Consider the following 12,928-nt stretch of genomic DNA (forward strand, 5'->3'; position numbering starts at 1 on the left):
TATAATTTGGAAAATATTTTCCTAGATATGTCTGCTCAAATAGCAAACAAATGATTTTTGAACTTGAAAATGGTCATTTATGAATATTTTTAAGATGGAGTCGAAGAGACTAAATTGAGTAAAAACCCTTGGTGTGTGTCTTAGTGTTTGGTGTTGCGGTGCAGAGTTGGACTTGCTTTTCACACTTTGTAGGTGACTTATGGTTTTGTGTAAAGGAAACACAGTTCAGCTAATAGCCCCTGTACATCACAAAATAGAGTTCTCATCTTTATCAAAAGCAAGTAATGCACAACAAGCAGTAACAATATACAGACAAGTTTTTTAACATACATACTCTTACGGTAGATGTGTCCTTGCCCTCACCCTTGTTTCAATGCAATTTCACATACCTTTTTCTTTCTGAAGAGTGTCTGAAAAAAGAATGACAAATGTATTACTTGTGCAGATTAAATACTTCATTGCTAAAAATGTAAAAGGCAAACTTTCAAGAGTTGTTCCATGCTTATGGCAACTGTGGTCGGGTGAAATTCTCACAATTCCAGCTATTCACAAAAATTGTTAAAAATGATGAGATTGAAAATGCCCACCACAATGAGCATTCAACAGTCAGGATTGAACAGAACAGATGTATCTGCATTTGGAACATTGCAAGACCTACAACCATGTGCACCATCTTAGAGGCTGTGTAAAACCTTTGTGCCTTCGCCCACATTTAGCTTACATGAGGCCTTCATAATGTGATGCAGAAAAGATATTTTTAAATAATGTCACATATTACTACTTTAAATCATAAGCATTGGACCATCCCTTCATCATAGGTCTGTCTCTGCCTCACTCTTTTATTTGTTTCTTATTTATGCCATAACCATAGGTAATGCTTATGTCCACTCACATTGGCAGCAATAAGGTATAACCTGTGGGCCAAGCCTGCATTGCTCAGATGTGTCCGTTGTGGAATTCTGGAATATTTCAGAAGCTTGTCATCATCAACAAACCACTTTATTCGGTTAAGTTGAAACCATAAAAGTACAGACACAAAAATACAAACATATATGTGCAAAAGTACAAAATACAGTGTCAACAATATAATGCAATCCGGCAGTAACAGTCTATGTGCAAAAGACACAATACAGTACTAATCAGGTAAAGTGCATTCCAGGGCAAAAGTGGCAGTGCATCCAAGAAATTTGATATGGACCTCATTAAAAATATCAATCATTAAAAAAAAAAAAAATAAAGATAAAAGCAAATGATCTAAAACCTCATTAATTATGGGCTATCCTTGCGGCTATTTCTTGACCTAACAGCTGCCATAAGGAAACTGGCTATATAGAAGATCTCCTTGCGGTCATTTAGTAGCTGTAAATATAATAAGGCTGGCTTTACTTGGATAAAACCCTTTCTTTTTAGTAATGGGAAAAGAAACCTCTTTCTGATGTCACTATACAAGTCGCAGAACATTATTAGGTGCATTGTATCCTGGACTGAAAAGTTGTCACAGGTGCATGGCCCTAACTCGTTCAGTCTGCACCACCCCTTGGAATTCAGAAGCTTGTCAATGAAGAAAAGGAAATGGATGCTGTTCAGCTGCCTACCCTTGTACTACTCCTACACTAAGAATGTATTATCATTACTTGAATTGAAAAGAAATGCTAAAATTAAAGTCAGTATAAAAATGTAAATCTTCAGCTACTCGGTATCAGGGTAGCTAAGTAATACAGCAGCATTATCTAATTCTGAAAGGAAGAAGTCTGATTGGGGTTTCTGATTATGCCATTCAAGAGACGGGGGAATGACAAATCATTGCAATGCCTGATATTTTCAGGGATACAGTCGAACTCCAACCCCCCTTTCATTGATGAGTAACACGCTCAAAACCACTAAGAAACAGGACATGTATTTAAAAATATTTATTTTAAACTCATAACTCAAACCATAAACTCTGATTGTTAACAATACAGACTATAAAAAGTAGTAAATACTGTCATGGTGAGATGAAACAGCAGGAACAATTCTAACATGGATGTTGAGTCCTTATCACCCTAACTCCCTCTTGCTTTTTTGAGGTGATATGCTAAATTTGCTAGAGCAGGAAAGAGTGAGTCTCTTCTTGAGTTTCTAAGATGGTTCACACAGCATGGCTTTGTTATGGAATAGCAAGTTAGCTATTTCCTTTCACAGCCTAGCAACTTGTGCAAGGCTGGAACATAAACAGTGACCAGATTAAGGCAACTTATCCCCAGTGAGACCTCCAATTGAGATTTGTGCTGCAATCCTGCATTACTTTTGCTTCGAAGGCCAATAGGTGAATTTCAGATATTCGTGATATCATATATATGGTCATAAAAGACTCTACAAACATTGTTAATAAAAATGCAAGCTAAGCAAATTATTTTGTCTTTCACAATTGACGTTAAGGGAAAAAGGAATGGTTAATAAATAAAAAGGTAATAGCTGCCCTTTGGCACAATTTTCTTCATTTTATCTCCCAAAAGTAGGGAACAGTCTCTTATTTTTGCACTAGAATGTATTTATGCATTTCTACTTTTTCCAAATCAATGATGATGATGTCATGAAACATTCATGAAATCCAAGTGTTAATGCCAGTTGATGGTAAGTACTTGGTTGAATGACATAGGAATGGCCTATAAATTGACCTTTTACTCTTGATTCAGTAATCGCTAATGGGGTGGATGTGCATATGCAGTGGAACAGATCATCAATGTCCAGAAAACCCAGCCAATCTGTATGTCTCCTCCTTTGAAAAAAAGGCTATCTACAATAACAACCCTTTTATAAATAATTTGAAGAAATATATAAGATACATTGATGATGCCTTTTTGATTTGGCACGGTTCCGTGGATGATCTTATGGATTTCGATCTGTGGTTGAATAGATAAAACAATAACTTTCAATTTACTATTGACTACCTTAACAAGTCAATAAGCTTTCTTAATTTAAATATTAGTTATGACTCAGAAACTTTATCACTTAGTCTATATACAAAACCTACAGCTAGGAACAGACTTTTGAAATACACAAGTTATCATCTTCGTAATCTGAAAGGTAATCTCTCTTTTGGTCAGTTTTTGAGGATCAAACACAACTATATCTAAAGGAAAGACTATTTCAAAAAGGCTAAAAATCATCAAGTCCAAATTGGTTTTGAGGGGTTATCCTTACCTTTTTGTGAAACGCTCATTCAAATGCGCCTGGTACTATGATTGTGATGCCTTGCTCAAAGTAAAAGAACATCAAGGATCTGATCAAAGAGACTAACTTGTGTGACCACATTTGGAACAGAATCCAACAGAATAAAAAAGAGTATAATGAAAAATTGGCATTTAATACAGAAAGTGAACACACAGAGAGATAAACAATTGTTTGCATTTTAAAAATCTAAGAGATCATCTGGTCAGGGCTTACAACAATTGTGAACCTTGTAGGAAGGGGGAGGCTCTAGTTGGCGCAGTGCAACACTAGCGACAAGCAGGGACTCTCTCTTCCTCGTCAGGGCTGAGGGTTACCTTCCAGACAACCTCTGCTTACCCTCTAGGTAGTGTGGCTTAAGCAGTCGTAGGCTAATCTTTGGGGCACATAGGGTTAAACACTTGCAATATTATACCGTCACAACCAACCCACCACACAATGAGACCAAACTGTATTCTGTAAAAATATATATCTTTATATAGATTTTAAGCAGGCTTGTGAATACAGTTATCAGACTTTCAAATAGCGGTTCCAAGTTACTTGTTTCAGGTTGCCACAGTTCGTTCTAGCAATAAGAGTTCTTTAGGGCCTCTCGCCCAGGTCAACAAAGTTCTTGTGGAGCCGGCGGCTTCCAGGGGATCTGTCCCACGTCGCGTTGCCTTCCCGGGGTCGCTGTTCATTGCGGCTCTCAGCCGAGCAGTTCACGGGTCATCCGGGGCAGCGGTGTTCTGTGGCGGCAGGGTCCTTTCCTCGTCGTCCGCTCCGACCCTGGAGGCGGCGGTTGCGTGGTAGCGGCAAGTGGCAGTACGGTCCTCAAGTGCAGGACGTACCCAGCCAAGTGCCGGTGCAGCTGTGCACTCACAGCTGAGCTGTCGGGCAAGATACCGACCTAGGGGACTCTCACAGGGCGACTGTCCGTCTTTGCAAGTGGATTGGCTGCTCGTGGCGCAGTCAACTCGAGAGCTCGGACCGGACGGGTCCTCCTTCGCTTTGCTCTCGGGCTCCCGGTGCAGTTGCGGTCACGGTGTTCGGGCCAGCGGCGGCTGGTCCTCACTTTGCTCTCGCTGTTGCTCTGGGCCCCGGTCACGGTGGTCAGGTGGATGTCGTTGCCTTGGAGGAGATTCCTCCGTCGGTACTGCCACGAGGAGCAGCACACGCAGTTGCTTTCTTCAGGGTGTAGCGCCCACTGGTCCTGGGGCGCTGGTCAGGGGGCAAGTTCAGTTTCAAGCCCTTGGAGATCTTTTAGCAGAGTTCGGCACAAAGTCTTGTAAAGCAAAAGTCTTTTCGTAGTCTTTCCTTTTTCCTCTCCTTCGGCAGCAAGGCACCAGACCCAGGCAAGAGACAGCACTCTTCCTTGTCCTTCCCGGTCCTTCTCGTCGGGCAGAGTTCCTTCTGTAGCCCAAACAGGATCTAATTTTCAAGGAGCAGGGCTCCTTCTTTTATATGGCATTTCTTTTGTTCTTGCAGGCCAGGGGGGCCTTTGCATAGCCACTCTCAGTCCTTGAGTACCCTGGCGGGTGTACTCCGGCTTCTGCTTTCAGTGTGAGGGGCAGGCGCATCAGACGCCCCACAGGAGGTGGAGCCAGCATTGTGCGGACAGGGGCAGCCAGAGTACTTTGTTGATGGGGCTTCGCCCTTCCTGGGCCAGGTGCCGTCTGAATCATCCGACGCTCCCCAGGAGGGTGGAGCCAGCATTGTGGTGGCAGAGCACAGCAAGATCCAGAGTCAAGAGCCACTCCTACCTCCCACTAAGGTGTAATCTGCGCATTCACCACCTGTCATCCTCCCAGCCCTGTCACTCACACGTCCCAGACAGTCAGATACACATACCAGCAGAGGCGGACTGAAATGGTTAGGCAAGCAAATGCTAACTTTCTAAAAGTAGCATTTGCAAACACAGGATACTAAAATAAACTTGACTACAAGAAATACTTTATCATCCTGAGTTCAGGCATACTAAACACTACGCGCTACCATGCTCCTTGAGCCTGCTGGGATTATAGGGTGTAATAACTCCAGCAGCTCAGTCTGGCCTAATGGAGCAGGTAGCCTTCAATAGTGAAATACGGTTTTGGTTGTAAGTCACTACTAGGACATGCCACACACATCAGGGCTTGTCCTACCTTACACCTTCAACGCACCCTGCCCGCAGGCCTACCATAGGGGTGACTAATATGTAGTCAAGGGAAGGTTCGGGGGCTGGCAAGTGGGTGCACTTGCCCAGCTAGCGTGACAGTACGAGACCGCACGCGGGTTCTGCGGTCGCAGTTCCCAGACACATCTTTACGGCTGCTTCGGTGGGTGGCGCAACCAGCGCTGCAGGCCCACCAGCAGTATTGGCATCTACAAGCCCCGGCACTCCTAGTGCACTTTACTAGGGACTAACAGTAAATCCAATGAACCAATCATGGATACCAATCGCATGTACAATTTACAGTAGGGAGCACTTGCACTGCGGCACGGGTCAGCCGTGGCGCAGTGCCCTGAGTATCGGAAAACCAGCAAAACATCGGAGGCACATCAGCAAAAAGTGGAAGGGAGACTCACGCCAAGGTGCCAGGTCTAACATGTGTCCCCTCCAGCTGAAATGTGGGGGGAACTACCCTTCCCCAGGGAGTTCCACATCACTAAGGCGGAAAAATCTGGACAGACCGTCAGCGTTGGCGTGATCGGTGCCAGGGCGGTGTTCCACCGTAAAGTCCATACTTTGTAGAGAAATGGACCACCTCAACAGTTTCGGGTTCTCACCCCTCATTTGCATCAACCATCTGAGGGGCCTGTGGTCCGTCTGAACTCGGAAGTGAGACCCAAACAGGTAGGGTCTTAGCTTCTTCAGCGCCCAGATCACAGCAAATGCTTCACGCTCTATTGCACTCCACCTACTTTCCCGTGGAAGTAACCTCCTACTTATGAAGGCTACGGGTTGGTCAAAGCCCTCCTCAGTCATCTGTGAAAGAACAGCCCCTACACCATGCTCTGAAGCGTCTGTTTGCACTATGAATTCCTTGGAGAAATCAGGAGCCAGGAGCACGGGCGCCGTGCACATGGCAGTCTTCAGGGTGTCAAAAGCCTTCTGACAGGTGTCAGTCCAAATCACATTCCTGGGCTGCTTCTTCGAAGTCAGCTCTGTCAAGGGGGTCACGATCGTGCCATAGCCCTTGACAAACCTCCTGTAATACCCAGTGAGCCCCAGGAAGGCTCTCACTGCAGTCTGGGTCTTGGGGGGTTCCCAAGCCAGGATGGTCTCAATTTTGGGTTGCAAGGGTGCTAGCTTGCCACTCCCAACCTGGTGTCCCAAGTACACCACTGAACCCTGCCCAATCTGGCACTTGCTTGCCTTGATTGTGAGGCCTGCTCTGCGCAGAGCCATCAACACTTCCCGGAGGTGTCGCAGGTGTTCTGGCCAGGTGCCACTGAACACCGCGATGTCATCCAGGTAGGCGGCACTGAACTCGTCCAGCCCAGCCAGCACCTGGTTGACCAATCTCTGAAAGGTGGCAGGGGCATTCTTCATTCCAAATGGCATAACCCGGAACTGGAAATGCCCATCTGGTGTAGAGAATGCCGACCTCTCCTTTGCCCCATCGGTCAAGGCGATCTGCCAGTACCCAGACGTCAAATCAAACGTACTGAGGAACCGAGCAGCCCCTAGCCGATCAATGAGCTCATCAGCTTGGGGGATGGGGTGCGCGTCAGTCTTCGTGACTGAATTGAGTCCTCTGTAGTCCACACAGAACCGGAGTTCGGGTGTGGCTCCCGGCGCAGCAGCCTTCGGAACCAAGACCACGGGGCTGGACCAAGGACTGCTGGAAGACTCAATCACCCCCAGGGCAAGCATCTTGGAGACCTCCTCCTTGATGCAGGCCCGGACCCTGTCAGTCACTCTGTAAGCCTTATGCTTCACAGGTAAGCTGTCTCCAGTGTCCACATCATGGACGCACCAATCTGTGACACTCGGAACCAGGGAGAACAGATCTGGAAACTGCCCCAGCAACTGGCGGCAGTCTTCCTGTTGTTCGGGGGTCAGGGTGGGTGAGAGGTTAACTCCATCCACTGACCCGTCTTTCTCACAGGCCACTAAGAGGTCAGGGAGAGGCTCCGACTCCTCCTCCATTCCGTCATCAGTTGCCAACAACATGCCCACTTCGGACCTTCGCAAGTGGGGCTTGAGGCGGTTGACATGTAGGACCCGCAAAGGGTCCCTGGGCGTCTTCATGTCCACCAAGTATGTCACGGGGCTCTTGCGCTCCACAACCTCGAATGGGCCTGTCCACTTATCCTGAAGGGCACAGGGCTCCACTGGGGCCAGGACATACACCTCTTGTCCAGGCTGAAGCTCGACCAGAGTGGCATTCTGGTCGTACCACCGCTTCATCTCTTCCTGGCTTGCTTCCAGATTTGCCTCGGCAAGTTGTCTGAAGCGTCTGGTTTGGTTTCTGAAGGCCAGCATGTAGCTATATACATTCTGGGGAGGTTTCCTGGGAGATTGCTCCCAGCCTTCCTTTACCAAACTCAGCGGTCCTCTCACGGGGTGACCGTACAGCAGCTCAAAGGGGCTGAACCCTAGGGACTTCTGTGGTACCTCGCGATATGCAAAGAGCAGGCATGGTAAGAGGACGTCCCACTTACGCCTCATTGGACCTTCTAGGCCCATGATCATGCCTTTCAGGGTTCGGTTGAATCTTTCAACCAACCCGTTACCTTGGGGATGGTAAGGCGTGGTGAACTTATACGTTACACCACACTCTTGCCAAAGGGACTTCATATACTTGGATATGAAGTTGGTCCCCCTGTCGCTCACCACCTCTAGAGGGAATCCTACTCGTGAGAAAATTCCCATCAGTGCACGTCCCACCACGGGGGCCGTCACTGTCCTCAGAGGGATGGCTTCAGGGTACCGGGTGGCATGGTCCACCAAGACCAGGATGAACCTGTTGCCCATGGCTGTCTTGGGGTCCAGAGGCCCAACAATGTCAATACCCACTCGCTGGAATGGCGTACCGACCACAGGGAAGGGTTGGAGGGGAGCCTTCTTCTTCCCTCTGGTCTTCCCACTTGCCTGGCAAGTCGGACAGGTTCTGCAATGAGCGTCTGAACTCTTATGCATTTGGGGCCAGTAAAAGTGGGTGACAAGCCTGTCATAGGTCTTGTCCATCCCCAAATGTCCTGCTAAAGGCACATCATGAGCCAGACCCAGTAGGAAGGCTCTGAACTTCTGGGGTACCACCAGCACACGGGCTGACCCAGGTTCAGCAGCCTTAGGCTCTGAATACAGGAGGTCGTTCTCCCAGTACACGTAATGTGTTTTGGCCTGAACACCATTGGCCTGGTCTGCAGCCTGCTGCCGCATACCCATGAGAGAGGGGCATTCTTTCTGCTCCTTGCAGAATTCCTCCCTGGAGGGTCCTCCTTCTCGCTGCCAATGGGTCAGCTCAGGCAGGTCCCCCAGTTCGGCGATCTGTTCCCCTGTAGGCTCCAGGGCATCCCCCTCAAGGTCTGCTTCCTCCTGGACCGTGGGAACCTCAGGGGCCGGTTTCCCGCGCCCCCTGCGCCCTCTCCCTAAGGCCGGTTTCTGGGCCTCTCCTTCAGGCCCCAGGACCTCTTGATCACCCCTACTGGCTGTCATTGACCGGGTGGTCGCGCACGCCCAGTCAGGCAGACCCACCATCCGCAGGTGAGTCGTTTTCTCCACCTTTTCCCAAGGGGAGTGCTCCAAGTCATTCCCTAGCAACCAGTCAACAGGCATGGTTTTTCTTACACAGACCTGCAGAGTACCAGAGACCCCCCCCCACTCGAAGGGAACTTGAGCCATCGGACACTGACTCTCAGAATTATCAGCGTTGATAACCCTACAGTAGGCATGGGGTACAACCTGCTCTTGAGACACCAGGTGCTGCCTCACTGCAGTCACACTGACTCCTGTGTCTCGAAGAGCCTCAGCTTCCTTCCCATTGATGATCACCATCTGCCCATATTTCTTAGTGTTAGAGGGCAGGTAGTTCGTAGGGATCATCTCACTGTCTCCTAGCGAGACTAGGGTCATCTGAACGGGATCTCCACCCCCCGGGACCATCACTTCTTCTCCTAAGTGAACACTAGTCACTTGACGGGGCGGAGCACCAGTGGGTGCGGGTTTTCCAAACAGGCGACACTTGGGGTCACTGGATATGTGCCCAGGCTCGCCACATTTGTAACAATTGAAGGGCCCCTTTGGAACAGGTTTACCTGTCGGGGCCCCATTCTGCTTTGGGGGTGGGGGAGGCTGAGAACCTTGCTGCGGGTTCCCCTGGGAACTACTTTGGGGGCCTTTTTGGAACCCTTTCTGTTTTCCCCCCTTGTCCCCCCCACTCTTCTGCTGGGGACCCTGCCCACTCTTGGCGGAGTCTCCCACGGGACCCTTGTGGACCCTGGTGCTGAGCCAGCGGTCCGCCTCCTCAGCAAGCTTCCTCGGGTTGGACAGCTTGCTATCGATCAGGTGTTGGCGTAACTCAGGAAAACAGTGATCAGACAAGTGCTCCCATGCAATTAAATCGAAGAGACCTTGAAAATCATTCACTTTGCTACCCTTCACCCAACCATCCAGTGCTCTGCAAAAATAAGTCACATACTCCACATACGTATTCCCAGGCCGCTTAGTACATCCCCTAAACTTCTGTCTATATATTTCAGGGGTAAGCCCGTACCTGCGCATTAAAGCTTCTTTCATGTGGGAATAGGATCTCTGTTTCTCAACGGGCAAATCTAGCAAGGTATCTCGCCCTTCGCTAAGGAACCTTCCCCACAACCCCGCTCCCCAATCCTTGTCAGGGACCCGGTGGGAGGACATGGCTACCTCGTATGCCCTAAACCACTGTCCTATGTCATCCCCCTTGAAGAACTCCTTAACTACGTCCTTCGGGATGTGCACTCTTGACTCTACCTGCACTGGCGATGTGCTGCCACCAGAGGGAGGACGATCCAAGTCTCTCTCCTTGAGACTTATCTCCCTCATTTTCACCTCATAATCCATTTGGTGCTTTCGCTCTTCCAGCGCCATTCTTTTTGTTTCCAGCTCCAGTTGGATTTTCAATTCTGCCAGCTTTCTTTCGTGATTCCTTGTTTCCTTCCTGTCTGCCAGCTCCTCTGGTGACAGGCCTTTACCAAAGCTGTGCACGCTGTCTTGCCTTTCGAGATCCACCAGATCCATAGGTGCATTCTGCTCTTCAGTCGCATCTTGCTCCGCGAGGGCATCTTGATCCTCCGGGGCCTTTCTGGACTCTATCCAGGCTTTCAGGGCCTTGTAGAATTCTGGCTTATTCTTGCAACCAGCGTGCGGAACTTTGAGTTTCTTACAGAAAAACTTCAGCTCCGTCTTTGAATATTTGTCCAGCTTTGCGGCGTCCCACTCCACCTCCAACACCTCAGAGGTCGTGGACTCCGCTCCATCCAGGCTCTTCGTGCCCGGCATGGTTCTCACACTCGGAATCTTCTTTCAGCAAAAAGCAAAGTCTGTGGCTAAGTAACTGGACTGAAATCACTGTGCAATGGTCGGAAGCTAAGGTATAGATACCGCAAGTGTAAATTCGAAAATCCTCTCGCTGCGTCCAATGTAGGAAGGGGGAGGCTCTAGTTGGCGCAGTGCAACACTAGCGACAAGCAGGGACTCTCTCTTCCTCGTCAGGGCTGAGGGTTACCTTCCAGACAACCTCTGCTTACCCTCTAGGTAGTGTGGCTTAAGCAGTCGTAGGCTAATCTTTGGGGCACATAGGGTTAAACACTTGCAATATTATACCGTCACAACCAACCCACCACACAATGAGACCAAACTGTATTCTGTAAAAATATATATCTTTATATAGATTTTAAGCAGGCTTGTGAATACAGTTATCAGACTTTCAAATAGCGGTTCCAAGTTACTTGTTTCAGGTTGCCACAGTTCGTTCTAGCAATAAGAGTTCTTTAGGGCCTCTCGCCCAGGTCAACAAAGTTCTTGTGGAGCCGGCGGCTTCCAGGGGATCTGTCCCACGTCGCGTTGCCTTCCCGGGGTCGCTGTTCGTTGCGGCTCTCAGCCGAGCAGTTCACGGGTCATCCGGGGCAGCGGTGTTCTGTGGCGGCAGGGTCCTTTCCTCGTCATCCGCTCCGACCCTGGAGGCGGCGGTTGCGTGGTAGCGGCAAGTGGCAGTACGGTCCTCAAGTGCAGGACGTACCCAGCCAAGTGCCGGTGCAGCTGTGCACTCACAGCTGAGCTGTCGGGCAAGATACCGACCTAGGGGACTCTCACAGGGCGACTGTCCGTCTTTGCAAGTGGATTGGCTGCTTGTGGCGCAGTCAACTCGAGAGCTCGGACCGGACGGGTCCTCCTTCGCTTTGCTCTCGGGCTCCCGGTGCAGTTGCGGTCACGGTGTTCGGGCCAGCGGCGGCTGGTCCTCACTTTGCTCTCGCTGTTGCTCTGGGCCCCGGTCACGGTGGTCAGGTGGATGTCGTTGCCTTGGAGGAGATTCCTCCGTCGGTACTGCCACGAGGAGCAGCACACGCAGTTGCTTTCTTCAGGGTGTAGCGCCCACTGGTCCTGGGGCGCTGTCAGGGGGCAAGTTCAGTTTCAAGCCCTTGGAGATCTTTTAGCAGAGTTCGGCACAAAGTCTTGTAAAGCAAAACTCTTTTCGTAGTCTTTCCTTTTTCCTCTCCTTCGGCAGCAAGGCACCAGACCCAGGCAAGAGACAGCACTCTTCCTTGTCCTTCCCGGTCCTTCTCGTCGGGCAGAGTTCCTTCTGTAGCCCAAACAGGATCTAATTTTCAAGGAGCAGGGCTCCTTCTTTTATATGGCATTTCTTTTGTTCTCGCAGGCCAGGGGGGCCTTTGCATAGCCACTCTCAGTCCTTGAGTACCCTGGCGGGTGTACTCCGGCTTCTGCTTTCAGTGTGAGGGGCAGGTGCATCAGACGCCCCACAGGAGGTGGAGCCAGCATTGTGCGGACAGGGGCAGCCAGAGTACTTTGTTGATGGGGCTTCGCCCTTCCTGGGCCAGGTGTCGGCTGAATCATCCGACGCTCCCCAGGAGGGTGGAGCCAGCATTGTGGTGGCAGAGCACAGCAAGATCCAGAGTCAAGAGCCACTCCTACCTCCCACTAAGGTGTAATCTGCGCATTCACCACCTGTCATCCTCCCAGCCCTGTCACTCACACGTCCCAGACAGTCAGATACACATACCAGCAGAGGCGGACTGAAATGGTTAGGCAAGCAAATGCTAACTTTCTAAAAGTAGCATTTGCAAACACAGGATACTAAAATAAACTTGACTACAAGAAATACTTTATCATCCTGAGTTCAGGCATACTAAACACTACGCGCTACCATGCTCCTTGAGCCTGCTGGGATTATAGGGTGTAATAACTCCAGCAGCTCAGTCTGGCCTAATGGAGCAGGTAGCCTTCAATAGTGAAATACGGTTTTGGTTGTAAGTCACTACTAGGACATGCCACACACATCAGGGCTTGTCCTACCTTACACCTACAACGCACCCTGCCCGCAGGCCTACCATAGGGGTGACTAATATGTAGTCAAGGGAAGGTTCGGGGGCTGGCAAGTGGGTGCACTTGCCCAGCTAGCGTGACAGTACGAGACCGCACGCGGGTTCTGTGGTCGCAGTTCCCAGACACATCTTTACGGCTGCTTCGGTGGGTGGCGCAACCAGCGCTGCAGGCCCACCAGCAGTATTGGCATCTACAAGCCCCGGCACTCCT

The 12,928-nt window shown here is 49.6% G+C and overlaps 1 protein-coding gene across 22 annotated transcripts in view; it reads right to left on the minus strand.

Moving 5' to 3' along the window:
* The window catches only part of LOC147665764 (butyrophilin subfamily 1 member A1-like), a 594,753-nt gene that overhangs the window by 314,116 nt on the left and 267,709 nt on the right, over window positions 1-12,928 (minus strand). For 16 of the 22 annotated variants that reach the window (XM_086949515.1, XM_086949510.1, XM_086949511.1 and 13 more), the window contains one exon: window positions 390-410. The exons of the other annotated variants lie outside the window; for them this stretch is intronic. In XM_086949515.1, the coding sequence (XP_086805641.1) occupies window positions 390-410 (21 nt within the window). The remainder of the gene's footprint in view (window positions 1-389; window positions 411-12,928) is intronic. 22 annotated transcript variants of the gene reach the window in all.

The sequence above is a fragment of the Lissotriton vulgaris genome, unplaced genomic scaffold (genome assembly GCF_964263255.1).
Source record: "Lissotriton vulgaris unplaced genomic scaffold, aLisVul1.2 SCAFFOLD_219, whole genome shotgun sequence".
Classification (NCBI taxonomy): Eukaryota; Metazoa; Chordata; class Amphibia; order Caudata; family Salamandridae; genus Lissotriton; species Lissotriton vulgaris.